General features: G+C 30.8%; 2 protein-coding genes across 2 annotated transcripts; both read left to right on the top strand.

Annotated features, from left to right (window-relative positions):
- Window positions 1-5,227: 5,227 nt before the first annotated feature.
- Window positions 5,228-8,028, top strand: LOC100243551 (senescence-associated carboxylesterase 101). The gene is made up of 4 exons (XM_002264625.5): window positions 5,228-5,596; window positions 5,698-6,025; window positions 6,348-6,893; window positions 7,036-8,028. Exons 1-4 carry the CDS (start codon window positions 5,580-5,582, stop codon window positions 7,840-7,842), a joined length of 1,698 nt encoding a protein of 565 aa, XP_002264661.2. The 5' UTR covers window positions 5,228-5,579; the 3' UTR covers window positions 7,843-8,028.
- A 5,593-nt stretch (window positions 8,029-13,621) lies between these two features.
- LOC104879213 (senescence-associated carboxylesterase 101) lies at window positions 13,622-16,246 on the top strand. The gene is made up of 4 exons (XM_010651259.3): window positions 13,622-13,810; window positions 13,912-14,239; window positions 14,560-15,105; window positions 15,248-16,246. Exons 1-4 carry the CDS (start codon window positions 13,794-13,796, stop codon window positions 16,055-16,057), a joined length of 1,701 nt encoding a protein of 566 aa, XP_010649561.1. The 5' UTR covers window positions 13,622-13,793; the 3' UTR covers window positions 16,058-16,246.
- The last annotated feature ends 229 nt before the right edge of the window (window positions 16,247-16,475 follow it).

Raw genomic sequence — 16,475 nt, 5'->3', positions numbered from 1 at the left:
TTAAAAATCTTATTATTACTATTATTATTATTACGTTTATCATTATTATTATTTCTATTCAACATTTAAAATATTATTATCATTATTATTATTAATTCAACATTTAAAATATTATTATTATCACTATCATTAATCCAAACTTTCAAAACCCTATAATTATTATTACTAACCCAAATTTCAAAATCTATTTATTTATTATTATTTATTATTATCATTAATCCAAATTTCAAAATCTATTTATTATTGTTATCCTTATCATTAAACCCAACCTCCAAAATCTCATCATTATCATTATTATTAATTCAAACTTTCAACACCTATTTATTATTATTTATTATTATCATCAGTCCAAACCTCCAAGATCTCATCATTATTATTATAATTAACTCAACTTTCAAAATTTATTTATTATTATTATCATCATTAATCCAAGCTTTCAAAAATCTCATCATTATTGTTATTATTACCTCAACTTTCAAAATCTTATTTTTATTATTATCATTGATTAAAACTTTCAAAACCTTATTATTATTATTAATTCAAACTTTCTAACTTCCAATTTCCAAGCCCAATTTATAAAAATTCAACCTTCAAATGATACTCCAAAATTCCGATCTTTAAAACTCAATTTCGATTTCCGAAAATTCTCATACTCACTTTAATCTATTTAATTATTGTTATTTTGATTATTTATTTCAAAACCCCATTTCAAATCAAATTCTCTAAAACTTCTGATTCTCGAATTAAATTCCTAATCCCAAAAATTCTCATGTTCGCACTAAATTATTTGATCATTGATATTTTATTTATTTATTTATTTCAAAACTCCATTTTAAATCAAATTCTCTAAAACTTCTGATTTCCGAATTAAACTCCTAATCCCAAAAATTCTCATGTTCTCATTAATTTATTTAATCATTAGTATTTTATCTCCATTTTAAATCAACTCTTTAAAACTTCAGATTTACAAATTAAATTCCTAATCTTGAAAATTCCCATATTCACATTAATTTAATCACTAATAGTTTGTTTATTTATCTTAAAATTCTATTTTAAACAATTCTTTAAACTTTCTAACTTCTAAATCTAATTTCCAATTTCAAAAATTCCAGCATTCCATTCATTTATTTAATCATTATTTTCGTCCTTATTATTATTAGTCCATTTATTTACTTCAAAATTTCATTTTTAAACATTTTTTTGAATCCCAATTTTCGAACTTAATTTCCAATTTCTAAAATTCTAATTTCCTTCAAGTTTGACATCCCAAAATTCCAACTCTTAAATTTAATTCTCAAGACTCCAATCTTCAAATAATTTTCGAGACTCCAATTTCCAAATAAATTTCAAAAATTCAATTTTCTCTCTAACAGTTTTAATTCTCTTCGGGTTTCAAATAATCTTCGATTTCTCTTGATTTTATATAAACATGAATGCTATTTTCATAATTCCAGAATAATGGGATTTGTGATATTAATTCCTGCAAAAATGAATGGGCTTTGGTGGGGGCCCAACATACGTGCTTTCCTCATGATTGATTGATTGTTTGATTGATTTAATTGCCATGCGTGCTTGATTTTATTCTGCTCTATGGCATGCCCGAAATTATCCTTTAATTGTGCACTAACCTCACTTTTTGATAAGCGCATTGTGGCTCGTCACCCAGGTACGTATCTATCCCCATTCTGATATTTCCATATACATGTTTTGATTCTCCTATGTGCATGATAGTTCCGGGTATTCATTGTTTTTCCTCATCAATTGCCATGATTGCTTCATTTTATTAGTAGAGACCCATTTAGGGACTTAGAGGGGTGCTACGGTTCATACCGTACCTTCCTGATAAGTAACCTGACCCTCGGACCCGATCCGGTTTTTCACAGACCACCTTTTCCAAAGTAAGGAGTCACACTTAGGGTTTTTCTTTCTTATTTTGTTTACCCTTTTAAAAATAAAACAAAAATAAGTGGCGACTCCAAGTCATTTTCTTAAACAATAAAAAATCAAATTTTCAAATAAAAATCGAGTCCGCCATTGAGTGGGAAACGCATGAGCCGAAATGCGGGGTCCACAAAAGGTCATTGAAAACCCAATTTTAGAAATATAACCCTTCATCATTTTTTTTATCTCATGTTAACAAAAATGCTCTTATTATTTTCTTATAAAAATAATCATTTCTTTTAAAACACACTATAAATACTCCAAATAGTCAGGGGCTTTTATGTATAAAAAAATGAATTACTCTTTAAATAAAAATATTGGAGGGAATAAATTAACAAATATGAGGTATTTCATCCCTTTTATCTAATTATTTCTATAATTTTAAGAGTTTAAGAAGGCTAGACAAAGACTAATTATTAGGCACATTTTGTAAAAACACTAGTTATTAGACACATTTTTCGCTCAATCAATCAATCACGGAGTTGACTAGACACTAATTATTGGACTTTTTTTTTTTTTTTTTTATAATAAGTGAAAGACAAGAATACAATCGACTACTTTGGTCAATTAAACAATCATTCAGTTGACTATAAACTAATCTTTAGATTTTTTTTTTTATAATAATTGGAAGACATGAATACAATCGATTACTTTGATTAATTAATCAATTATTCAAGAAATTTAGAAAAATATTGGATAAAAGATATATATAACGGATTATTTCAAATTGAAACTTAAGATTATAAATCTTACTTTTAATGTTGAAAAATCATGTAAAACACAAGTTTTTATCTTTGAAGTAATCAATTTCATTTTTCACAAAAAATCATTAATAATGCATGAATGAATTCTTTTAAAAAATCTTATAAAAAATGTGATTATTTTTCATTCCCAAATACTTAGGTTCTAAAGATCAATTTTAAAGCATACTTATCCTTACTATGCCTTACAAGAAAATCTATTCTATACATATGATCTTGTAAAAAAATGTAAATAAAAAAATAAAATAAAATAAAAAGAAAAAAAAAAGCCTCTCTTGTTTTCCTCTTTTGACTGGATATCATTACCATACCTAAAATTAAATATTTAATTAAAATATTATTTTACTATCATCAAAATTTAGATTTAACCAAACTTTAGGCTAGTATGTTGATACGATAAGTTAATTTTCTATCTTAAAGTTTTAAAAACTTTTGAAATTAAACATTTTCTTACACATTTATTTTTAAAGTTTTTTAGCATAAAATTTAAAATTGAAGCTTTTAAGGGAAAACCTCATAATATAATATACTAGAAAGACATGGTCAAACAAATAGAGACGAAGCCTCAAAAGGAAGGGGCAATGGTTGAACCACTTGACATTGTTGCCTACTACTAAGATGGTGTAAGAAACAACATAACCAATGGAACATATGCACATTAAACATTGTACAATTATTATAAATGTCTTATACATTATGTGTGAAAATACGAAATAAATAAATAAAATTATATTCAACATTTATATTTGTATACAAACAATATTTTCGATAGTTTGATATAAAAAAACAAATAAAAAAATGAAGAAAAGCATATAAATATATTTTCAATGGACAAACTTATTCAATTAGTATAAATATCTTGTATATTTAATACAAATACCTTATACTTTGTGAAAATGTAAAAATATAGTATTTGATATTTATAAATGTGGGTAAGTAATTTTTCTAATGGTTTGATTTAAAAAAAAAATAATGAGAATCAAGAAATACATGCAAATAAATTAGTGTGAATGATAAAGGATGTTTTTTTACCATAAATTTTCATGGACTTAGCATCAATTATGCATCTATAGATGTTAACCCAATTAGCATAATGTGAAAACCCTTACACACAATATATAAACCCTATACTTGAATTAGGAAGGACAAAAAAAAAATAGTTAGAGCATTTGGTACCATCAATGATGACTTCACCTAAAGAAAAGTTAATGAACATTATGTTCTCAATGGAAGAGCAACCCTAGTAGGACATATGGAGTAAATTGATGCTCTTCTTTCGACAACGAAGTAGCTAAGTCATGAAAATGGGGTTTTGCTAACAACATTAAATGCAAGAATTCCCCAATATACTGCAATTCATATTCAATTCATAGACTTTCAACTAACTACTCTCAATAACGAGCAAACCCAAGTCAATACATAAGATTGATTATTACTTATGATAATTGAAACCATAATTAATAAGACATATATATATATATATATATATATATATATATATATATATATATATATATATATATATATATATATATATATATATATATATATAAAAAAAATAGAGACAATTGTGTTTTGGATCCAGGTGGATCAAAAAATAAGGTTTGGTTTATAGAACTTACATAATTGATGGAAATGATATAAGTTATCAAAAGACCAAAATACTCATTGACCTTTCACGTAAGTTTTTTTGGTCTTTATTGTACCACTATTCATGCAACCATAATAATTTTATTTTAACTATTTGGATTTTTCATTGTTTTTTAAAACTTTTTTTTTTATAAATAATTGAAAATCAACATTATTTTCTATTTTAAATTATAAATAAAGAAAAATTACGTTCAAAAACTATTTTAAAAAATACTTTCTAAAAAAATGGTAATATGATTTATATTTTTTACATTTTCTATTAGAAAAAAATATTTAATTAAAAATGAAAAATAATTTTTAAAAATAAAAATTGAAAACCTTGTTTAGTACTATTTTTTTATATGAAAATAATAAAAATAATTAAATTTCATTAATTGATTATCCATTAAATTTTATATGAAAATTTTTTATAAGAGTAAAAAGATTCAATATCTTTAAAAAAAGAAAAAAAAAACAAAACAAAACAATAAGTTAGAAATGAGTAATACTTAATTGGGAATAGAAAAGGGGAAAAAATTGAAATTTACACTCATTATATGCCTATGTAGGGATTAAAGGTATTTTAGGGATTAATGAAGGATAATATCCTTTAACTTAATTTTTATAATTTATTTGGGTCTTGACCTTAAATGTGCATGATATATGGATCTTTGGTCAATTTTTGGGCCCATTCGGGCCCAAAATACAATTCTCCCTACAAAAATATTTATTAAAATAAATTAATTAATAAAAGCCATTTAAAGAGTTTCATAACTTAGTATCGAAGCTATTGTAAGAAAAAAGTATTATATAATGTAGGGTTTAGGTTCAAAGTCTACCTAAGATTAAATTTAAGTCTCGAGACAAATTCACATTCAAAACTAGGTTTTTAAGTTTGAAAAATAGATCCCTTAAACAAATTAAATGGTAAAAAATAATTACAAAGAAAATTTCTCTAGCTGGTTTCTTCATCTTGAAAACTAACGGAAACATATATTAATATTTGGTATGAAAATTCGTAACCTTAGAAACACAGCTTTGAGTCTTGCTGAGAAAAACAAAGCTTATTTGCTCGTAGACCATCGTAGTGGTCGTCATACCGTGTGAGGACCGGGGAAGCATCTTTGCTCGTAGACCGGCTTTTGTAGTCTTTCTTTAACAATTACAAGTTGTCAGGATTCCCTTCATCCTCCCAAATAATATTGTTTTTGGTCTTGTTCTGGTTGCATCTCCGTGGAAGGAAAGAAGATGAATCAAGTTCCTTTGTAAGTATCAATGTCTCTGATTCATTTTTTGGTTCCTAGAATCGAATCCTCGCTCTGTTCTTGCTTAATTTCTCCTTTTTCTGTTGGGTCTTTCACTGCAGGTTTAGCTCTGCACGGGAACTGGCAAATTTGGTGCTGAGCTCCAATCTAATCGACTGTGCTTTCACCAAAATTCTTGAACTTAAGAGAGGCCAAACAGCCTTGCCTGTTCAATACAGACTTTATCAACTGTCTTCCAAGTGCACAATTGTAGCTTTTGTCTCTTCACCTGACTGCACTCAATACCCTCTTCCTGGACAAGGAGATTTAGATCGGTCTCCTCTCTTTGACTTCCTCCGTACCGAAGAATACCCGTCCGTCTCCATTAACAGAGCAGCATTAGCCCTCTATACCCCTCTCCATGATCATCTCTCTGGACTAACAGATGAGGTCAAAATCTGATACTTGTTTGAATTTTCGTTTCCTTTTCGTTAACAATTGTGAGACACGAAACAGCTTGACCATGAGATCTCCCTCATGGAGTCGAACTACCTGAAGGATAAGACGTCACACATATCCATTTTCATGGCATCGTCACATGACCCATTGATCGGTTGTGATTCAACTCTTAATAGGAACACAGTAGAACTGGTGTTGGTATATCTGTCTTTAGATAAGCTTGCATATATCTTGTCACTGAAAAAGGAATGTTCAGAAGTGAGATTAGTGGCATTATTCTGACATGGATTTCATATGGTTACTTGTTTTGCAGTTGACTCAGATTGAAGGTCAGTTAATCATCACTGGGCACTCCCTGGGAGGATCCGTTGCTTCTCTCTTCACCTTACGCCTGCTAGATGGCAATTTATTAAAACCCAAATGCCGCCCCTTTTGTATCACCTTTGGTTCACCCCTCATAGGCGACTTTGGCCTCCAACACTCCATATGGAATTCTTTCTTCCTGCATGTAGTGTCTAACCAAGACCCAGTCCCCGGACTCTTCCTCCCATCCGGCAGATCTCCGCCCACATCCTCCCATTCACAAACTACCGGTTACAAGCCCTTTGGGACATATCTCTTGTGCTCTGAACTTGGTTGTGCTTGTTTTGACAACCCTGATTTAATTTTGGGATTGCTTAAAGTCATATCATCAGAGGTTGCCGGAGGATTGCAGGATGTTGACTATGGGGAGATTTTAAGAAACCTCAAGGAGAGGGCAATCTGCAAGGGACTGCCGCAGGTGGGTGAACGGTTTGCAGATCCATTTTCAGCTGGGATCATCATGGAACTTGAGACAATTGGATTTAATCAAACAAAGGTAAACAGCTTTCTCCCATCTAATGATGTTATGAAACATGGTTTACACTACACCAAATACTGCAATAACTGCCCTATTCAGATTTATCTTCTTGTTCTTTGGGATCTTCCATAACTAGTCTCATTTTTAAAATTCATGGCAGTTGCTGCAGCATAACATTGATATCAACGCTATGATAAGAACAATGGAAGCGGAAACCAGAAGCCTAATCCAGAAAAATAAAGCTTCCGATGCCAAGAAACTGAATGACATAAAAAGAGACATGGCCCATCTAGAATGGTATAAGAAGAAATCGGAAATGGGTTACTACGATTGCTTCAAAAATCAGGGGTCTAAAAGGGACATCAACGTTGAACAATTTAGGGGAAACCTCACAATGTACTGGGAAGACATGGTTGCACAAGTACAGAGGAAGCCCCAGAAGGAAGGAGCAACATTTCGAACCCGTTGGTTCTATGCAGGGACAGTTTATAGGAGAATGGTTGAACCACTGGACATTGCTGCCTTCTACAGAGAGGGTGGAACAGACTACATAAACAATGGAAGATCTCTTCATTACAAGCTGTTGCAGCAATGGTATGAAGAAGATGTGAAACCCCCCTCTAGAGATAAGCTTGATTCCAAGAAGCAAAAGGTGTCTGGTATCCTAACTGAGGATTCTTTGTTTTGGGCACATGTGGAGGAGGCCATCTTGTCATGCGAATTGCTCAAGAGTCAAAACTGTACTCTTGAGCAGGGAAAATCATCATGGGATAATCTGGTTAAGTTCGAGGAGTATGTAATGGAACATATTAACAACTATGCAGCGTCCCCTGAGATTTTCTCGAGGGAAAGCAGCTTCATGAAATGGTGGGGACTGTATGAGGGCTACATAGATACTTGCAGTAATTCCCATGGGTCGCCATTGATCAACTTCATGAAGAAACGTAGCTATATGAAGTATGGTTAGAGGGGCAATCCAGTTTGTGTGTTGTGTTTGTTGTTTTGTGAGCGTTCAATGGATAAAACTAGAAAGAGTGACCTTTTTCCCTTTTTCTTGGTTGCTGCCCATATTCTCAGCACTATTTTCTTCCTTCTTTTCCTCTGTTTTTTTGTTAAGAAATGAATATTATGATGTTGCTGGGATGCACTTTCATTGTTGTTCTATTACATTGTGTTTTATTTATATCCTAAACAAATAAATCAAAACAAGAAAATCAAATAAGACTTAAAGAGTCTTTTCCTTCAAAAAAAAAAATGGGGAAAAAGAAAAACATTTTTGTTTAGATTCAACTCCACCAAAACTTGCAACAACTTCCCATTGAAAAATTCCTTTTAAGCTTCTGAATGATATAAAACCAGATATGTTCCAGCTAGAATGGTACAAGAAAGAAATCAAAAGATGAGTACAGTGGGTTATTATGACAGCTTTAGAAACCTGGGGTGTAAAAGAGACATTAAAATGGAACCGATGGGAAGACATGGTAGAACACGTAGAGAGGAAGCCTCACCAGGAAGGGGCAGCTTTGCAAACCCTCTGGCTCTGTACAGGAACGAATTATAGAAAGATGGTTGAACCACTTGACATTGTTCCCTACCACAGAGAGGGTGGAAGACACTACATAACATTACACGCTATTGGAGCAATGATGCAATGAAGAGGAGAAGGGGGCTTTGTCTTCTCATGCAAATTGCTCTCAGAGCTCAGAACCTACTCCTGAAGGGAAAGAATCATCATTGAGTGATCTGGTTAAGTTTGAGGATTTATTTATATAATTGAACTGATTGGAAGCTATGCAGTGTCGGCCCCCGCCCGAGCAGCTTCATGAAACGGTGGAAAGAGTTGGAAGAAGTCATAGATACTTGCTATAGGAGCTTCATGAAGTATGGAGAGGTGTGGCATAGATACTTGCAGTCTCTGAATTTCCCAAATCCAATTTCAGATTGTGTATTTAGATTCGTGGAACTTGTTTTCTTGCTTTTTGTTAGGTACAATTGAGATGGGCTGAACCGAAAGGCCCGCCAGGATGAACAATATAATGGGCCTGAATTTTAAACCAGCGGATGGGCTTTGTACTGGATTCAGCTGTCTGAGCCCAATGAGTATTGAATGTATTTCTGTATAAAATTAAATTTTTAACATTGAAATATAAGGACTTACTTAAAAACACATTTGGTAACTTTTTTTTTTTTATGGTTAATAATAGATTTAAAAAAAAATTAAAAATATATAATTTTTTAGGATAAATTTGAGGCATGTTTAGGTATTTTTCGTGGTAAAGAGTTTTGAGAAGCAATGGGAAATATACAGAATACTTTAAAAACTTTTGCATAAGTAAGATACTTACACGAGGCTTTCATGAAAAATAAATTGATAAAAACAATTCTCATATTTAAATTTCGAAACATAAAACAACTCAGAACTGTTTTTAAAAATTGTTCTTAAAAATAGTTTTCTATTAAGTCACATTCAAGGATGCTTTTATCTTTTATTTTTCTATGTTTCATCCTTGCATAAATGGAGTACAAAGACATAAGTTAATCTAATTAACAAATATAGATAATCATCCGATAAAAGAGTAAATTAGGTGATGATCTCTTTATATATGCAAGTAATGGAATGAATGTGATGAAAAATAAAATAAAAAAGTAAGGGGAGAAATGTTGTAAATAAAGTGTTTTTATTGTAGTTCAACGACCTATCCACTTCCGCACCTTGACATATTTCACAATTTTAAAAGTTTTCTTAATCATGATTCTCTTTATTATTCTTTAAGTCCGGATTTCTTATGTTTCAATAGACTTTTACAATCACTAAGATAGTGTTTGTTTTTTCACTTAATTCTAAATATAACTTAAAACTAAATAATATTTAATAATATCAGGATTAGGTTGTTTTTTTTATAACATTTTATTTCTATATAATATTAAAAAGTAAAGAAAAATCAATATATTATTTTTTTCATTTAAAAAAAGTCAAATATTTTGACTTTTTTTTAAGCTAAAAATTTATAATAAAAAATAAAAAACAAACAAACAAACAAACAACTTAAAGTGTAAAAATAGATTGTTTTCAATAAAAATTTAAAAAAAAACAAACACCTTCTAAATAAAATTCCTTAACCACTCGTTCAATAGCTCCTTTAAGCACAAAATGTATTGAAGTGCTCACAATGAAAAGATAAACAAGTTTTGATTCAATATAATTTTGGGTTATCTAATTAAAAGGGTCATTGAAAACCCAATTTTAGAAATATAACCCTTCATCATTTTTTTATCTCGTGTTAACAAAAATGCTCTTATTATTTTCTTATAAAAATAATCATTTCTTTTAAAACACACTATAAATACTCCAAATAGCCAAGGGCTTTTATGTAAAAAAAAATGAATTACTCTTCAAATAAAAATATTGGAGGGAATAAATTCACAAATATGAGGTATTTCATCCCTTTTAAATAATTATTTCTATAATTTTAAGAGTTTAAGAAGGCTAGACAAAGACTAATTATTAGGCACATTTTGTAAAAACACTAGTTATTAGACACATTTTTTGCTCAATCAAGCAATCACACAGTTGACTAAACACTAATTATTGGACTTTTTTTTTTTATAATAAGTGGAAGACAAGAATACAATCGACTACTTTGGTCAATTAAGCAATCATTCAGTTGACTATAAACTAGTCTTTAGACATTTTTTTTTATAATAATTGGAAGACATGAATACAATCGATTACTTTGGTCAATTAATCAATTATTCAAGAAATTTAGAAAAATATTGGATAAAAGATATATATAACGGATTATTTCAAATTGAAACTTAAGATCATAAATCTTACTTTTAATGTTGAAAAATCATGTAAAACACAAGTTTTTATCTTTGAAGTAATCAATTTCATTTTTCACAAAAAATCATTAATAATACATGAATGAATTCTTTTAAAAAAATCTTATAAAAAATGTGATTATTTTTCATTCCCAAATATTTAGGTTCTAAAGGTCAATTTTAAAGCATACTTATCCTTACTATGCCTTACAAGAAAATCTATTCTATACATATGATCTTGTAAAAAACTGTAAATAAAAAAGAAAAAAAGAAAAAAAACCTCTCTTGTTTTCCTCTTTTGATTGGATATCATTATCATACTTAAAATTAAATATTTAATCAAAATATTATTTTACTATCATCAAAATTTAGATTTAACCAAACTTTAGGCTAGTATGTTGATACGACAAGTTAATTTTCTATCTTAAAGTTTTAAAAACTTTTGAAATTAAACATTTTCTTACACATTTATTTTTAAAGTTTTTAGCATAAAATTTAAAATTGAAGCTTTTAAAGGAAAACCTCATAATATAATATACTAGAAAGACATGGTCAAACAAATAGAGACGAAGCCTCAAAAGGAAGGGGCAATGGTTGAACCACTTGACATTGTTGCCTACTACTAAGATGGTGTAAGAAACAACATAACCAATGGAACATATGCACATTAAACATTGTACAATTATTATAAATGTCTTATACATTATGTGTGAAAATACCAAAAAAAAAGAAAAATTATATTCAACATTTACATTTGTATACAAACAATGTTTTCGACAATTTGATATAAAAAACAAATAAAAAAAATAAAGAAAAACATACAAATATATTTACAATGGACAAACTTATTCAATTAGTATAAATATCTTGTATATTTAATACAAATACCTTATACTTTGTGAAAATGTAAAAATATAGTATTTAATATTTATACATGTGGGTAAGTAATTTTTCTAATGGTTTGATTTAAAAAACAAATAATGAGAATCAAGAAAAACATGCAAATAAATTAGTGTGAATGATAAAGGGTGTTTTTTACCATAAATTTTCATGGACTTAGCATCAATTATGCATCTATAGATGTTAACCCAATTAGCATAATGTGAAAACCCTTGCACACAATATATAAACCCTATACTTGAATTAGGAAGGACAAAAAAAAAATAGTTAGAGCAATTGGTACCATCAATGATGACTTCACCTAAAGAAAGGTTAATGAACATTATGTTCTCAACGGAGAGCAACTCTGGTAGAACATATGGAGTAAATCAATGCCCTTCTTTTAACGATGAAGTAGCTAAGTCATGAAAACAAGGTTTTGCTAACAACATTAAAGGCAAGAATTCCCCCAATATACTCCAATTCATATTCAATTCACAGACCTTCAACTAACTACTCTCAGTAACGAGCAAACCCAAGTCAATACATAAGATTGATTATTACTTATGATAATTGAAACCCTAATTAAATAAATAAGGACACAAATATATATATATATATATAGGGACAGTTGTGTTTTGGACCTAGGTGAACCCAAAAATTAAGGTTTGGTTTATATAACTTACATAATTGATGAAAATGATATAAGATATCAAAATATCAAAATACTCATTGACCTTTCACATAAGCTTTTTTGGTATTTATTGCACTACTATTCATTCAACCATAATAATTCTATTTTAACTATTTGGATTTTTCATTGTTTTTTAAAACTTTTTATTTATAAATAATTGAAAATCAACATTATTTTCTATTTTAAATTATAAATAAAGAAAAATTACGTTCGAAAACTATTTTAAAAAATACTTTCTAAAAAAAATGGTAATATGATTTATATTTTTTATATTTTCTTTTAGAAAAAAATATTTAATTAAAAAATGAAAAATATTTTTAAAAATAAAAATTGGAAACCTTGTTTAGTACTATTTTTTTTATATAAAAATAATAAAAATAATTAAATTTCATTTATTGATTATCCATTAAATTTTATATGAAAATTTTGTATAAGAGTAAAAAGATTCAATATCTTTAAAAAAAGAAAAAAAAAACAAAACAAAAAGTTAGAAATGAGTAATACTTAATTGGGAATAGAAAATGGGAAAAATTTTGAAATTTACACTCACTATATGTCTACGTAGGGATTAAGGGTATTTTAGGGATTAATGAAGGATAATATCTTTTAACTTAATTTTTACATTTTATTTGGGTCTTGGGATTAAATGTACATTATATATGGATCTTTGGTTAATTTTTGGACCCATCCGGACCCAAAACACAATTCTCCATAAAAAAATATTTATTAAAATAAATAAATTAATAAAAACCATTTAGAGAGTTTCATAACTTAGGTGGTGTTTGTTTTTTTGGCTTTTTGGTGAAAACCATTTAGTTTTAGAATTTAGGTTGTTTGTTTTTTTACTTTTTCATGACTTATTATAAACTTTTTACAAAATAGAAAAAGCCAAAATATATGACTTTTTCTAAATAGAAAAATAACACAATGGTTTTTTTTACTTTTTAATACTTAATAGAAATAAAATATTATAAAAACAAACAACCTAATATTTAATACTATTAAGTATTAAAGTTCTATTTAGAATTAAGTAAAAAAACAAACACCACCTAAGTGTCGAAGCTATTGTAAGAAAAAAGTATTATATAATGTAGGGTTTAGGTTCAAAGTCTACCTAAGATTAAATTTAAGTCTTAAGACAAATTCACATTCAAAACTAGGTTTTTAAGTTAGAAAAATAGACCCCTTAAACCAATTAAATGGTAAAAAAAAATTACAAAGAAAATTTCTCTAGCTGGTTTCTTCATCTTGAAAACTAACGGAAACATATATCAATATTTGGTATGAAAATTCGTAACCTTAGAAACACAGCTTTGAGTCTTGCTGAGAAAAACAAAGCTTATTTGCTCGTAGACCATCGTAGTGGTCGTCATACCGTGTGAGGACCGGGGAAGCATCTTTGCTCGTAGACCGGCTTTTGTAGTCTTTCTTTAACAATTGCAAGTTGTCAGGATTCCCTTCATCCTCCTATATAATATTGTTTTTGGTCTTGTTCTGGTTGTATCTCCGTGGAAGGAAGGAAGATGAATCAAGTTCCTTTGTATGTATCAATGTCTCTGATTCATTTTTTGGTTCCTAGAATCGAATCCTCGCTCTGTTCTTGCTTAATTTCTCCTTTTTCTGTTGGGTCTTTCACTGCAGGTTTAGCTCTGCACGGGAACTGGCAAATTTGGTGCTGGCCTCCAATCTAATCGACTGTGCTTTCACCAAAATTCTTGAACTTAAGAGAGGCCAAACAGCCTTGCCTGTTCAATACAGACTTTATCAACTGTCTTCCAAGTGCACAATTGTAGCTTTTGTCTCTTCACCTGACTGCACTCAATACCCTCTTCCTGGACAAGGAGATTTAGATCGGTCTCCTCTCTTTGACTTCCTCCGTACCGAAGAATACCCGTCCGTCTCCATTAACAGAGCAGCATTAGACCTCTTTACCCCTCTCCATGATCATCTCTCTGGACTAACAGATGAGGTCAAAATCTGATACTTGTTTGAATTTTCGTTTCCTTTTCGTTAACAATTGTGAGACACGAAACAGCTTGACCATGAGATCTCCCTCATGGAGTCGAACTACCTGAAGGATAAGACGTCACACATATCCATTTTCATGGCATCGTCACATGACCCATTGATCGGTTGTGATTCAACTCTTAATAGGAATACAGTAGAACCGGTGTTGGTATCTGTCTTTAGATCAGCTTGCATATATCTTGTCACTGAAAAAGGAATGTTCAGAAGTGAGATTAGTGGCATTATTCTGACATGGATTTCATATGGTTACTTGTTTTGCAGTTGACTCGGATTGAAGGTCAATTAATCATCACTGGGCACTCCCTGGGAGGATCCGTTGCTTCTCTCTTCACCTTACGCCTGCTAGACGGCAATTTATTAAAGCCCAAATGCCATCCCTTTTGTATCACCTTTGGTTCACCCCTCATAGGCGACTTTGGCCTCCAAGACTCCAAATGGAATTCTTTCTTCCTGCATGTAGTGTCTAACCAAGACCCAGTCCCCGGACTCTTCCTCCCATCCGGCAGATCTCCGCCCACATCCTCCCATTCACAAACTACCGGTTACAAGCCCTTTGGGACATATCTCTTGTGCTCTGAACTTGGTTGTGCTTGTTTTGACAACCCTGATTTAATTTTGAGATTGCTGAAAGTCATATCATCAGAGGTTGCCGGAGGATTGCAGGATGTTGATTATGGGGAGATTTTAAGAAACCTCAAGGAGAGGGCAATCTGCAAGGGACTGCCGCAGGTGGGTGAACGGTTTGCAGATCCATTTTCAGCTGGGATCATCATGGAACTTGAGACAATTGGATTTAATCAAACAAAGGTAAACAGCTTTCTCCCATCTAATGATGTTATGAAACATGGTTTACACTTCACCATATACTGCAATAACTGCCCTATTCAGATTTATCTTCTTGTTCTTTGGGATCTTCCATAACTCGTCTCATTTTTAAAATTCATGCCAGCTGCTGCAGCATAACATTGATATCGACGCTATGATAAGAACAATGGAAGAGGAAACCAGAAGCCTAATCCAGAAAAATAAAGCTTCCGATGCCAAGAAACTGAATGACATAAAAAGAGACATGGCCCATCTAGAATGGTATAAGAAGAAATCGGAAATGGGTTACTACGATTGCTTCAAAAACCAGGGGTCTAAAAGGGACATCCACGTTGAACAGTTTAGGGTAAACCTCACAAAATACTGGAAAGACATGGTTGCACAAGTACAGAGGAAGCCCCAGAAGGAAGGAGCAACATTTCGAACCCGTTGGCTCTATGCAGGGACAGTTTATAGGAGAATGGTTGAACCACTGGACATTGCTGCCTTCTACGGAGAGGGTAAAACAGACTACATAAACAAGAAAAGATCTCTTCATTACCAGCTGTTGCAGCAATGGTATGAGGAAGATGTGAAACCCCCCTCTAGAGATAAGCTTGATTCCAAGAAGCAAAAGGTGTCTGGTATCCTAACTGAGGATTCTTTGTTTTGGGCATATGTGGAGGAGGCCATCTTGTCATGCGAATTGCTCAAGAGTCAAAACTGTACTCTTGAGCAGGGAAAATCATCATGGGATAATCTGGTTAAGTTCGAGGAGTATGTAATGGAACAGATTAACAACTATGCAGCGTCCCCTGAGATTTTCTCGAGGGAAAGCAGCTTCATGAAATGGTGGGGACTGTATGAGGGCTACATAGATACTTGCAGTAATTCCCATGGGTCGCCATTGATCAACTTCATGAAGGATCGTAGGTATATACAGTATGGACGTTAGAGGGGCAATCCAGTTTGTGTGTTGTGTTTGTTGTTTTGTGAGCGTTCAATGGATAAAACTAGAAAGAGTGTGACCTTTTTCCCTTTTTCTTGGTTGCTGCCCATATTCTCAGCACTATTTTCTTCCTTCTTTTCCTCAGTTTTTTTTGTTAAGAAATGAATATTATGATGTTGCTGGGATGCACTTTCATTGTTGTTCTATTAAATTGTGTTTTATTTATATCCTAAACAAATAAATGTAAACAAGAAAATCAAATAAGACTTCAAAGAGTCTTTTCCTTCAAAAAAAAAAAAAATGGGGAAAAAGAAAAACATTTTTGTTTAGATTCAACTCCACCAAAACTTGCAACAACTTCCCATTGAAAAATTCCTTTTAAGCTCTGAATGACATAAAACTAGATATGTTCCAGCTAGAATGG

Source organism: Vitis vinifera, chromosome 5, assembly GCF_030704535.1.
Source record: "Vitis vinifera cultivar Pinot Noir 40024 chromosome 5, ASM3070453v1".
Taxonomy (NCBI): domain Eukaryota; kingdom Viridiplantae; phylum Streptophyta; class Magnoliopsida; order Vitales; family Vitaceae; genus Vitis; species Vitis vinifera.
The sequence above is the reverse complement of the archived record's forward strand: the minus strand, read 5'-3'. Positions and strand labels throughout refer to the sequence as shown.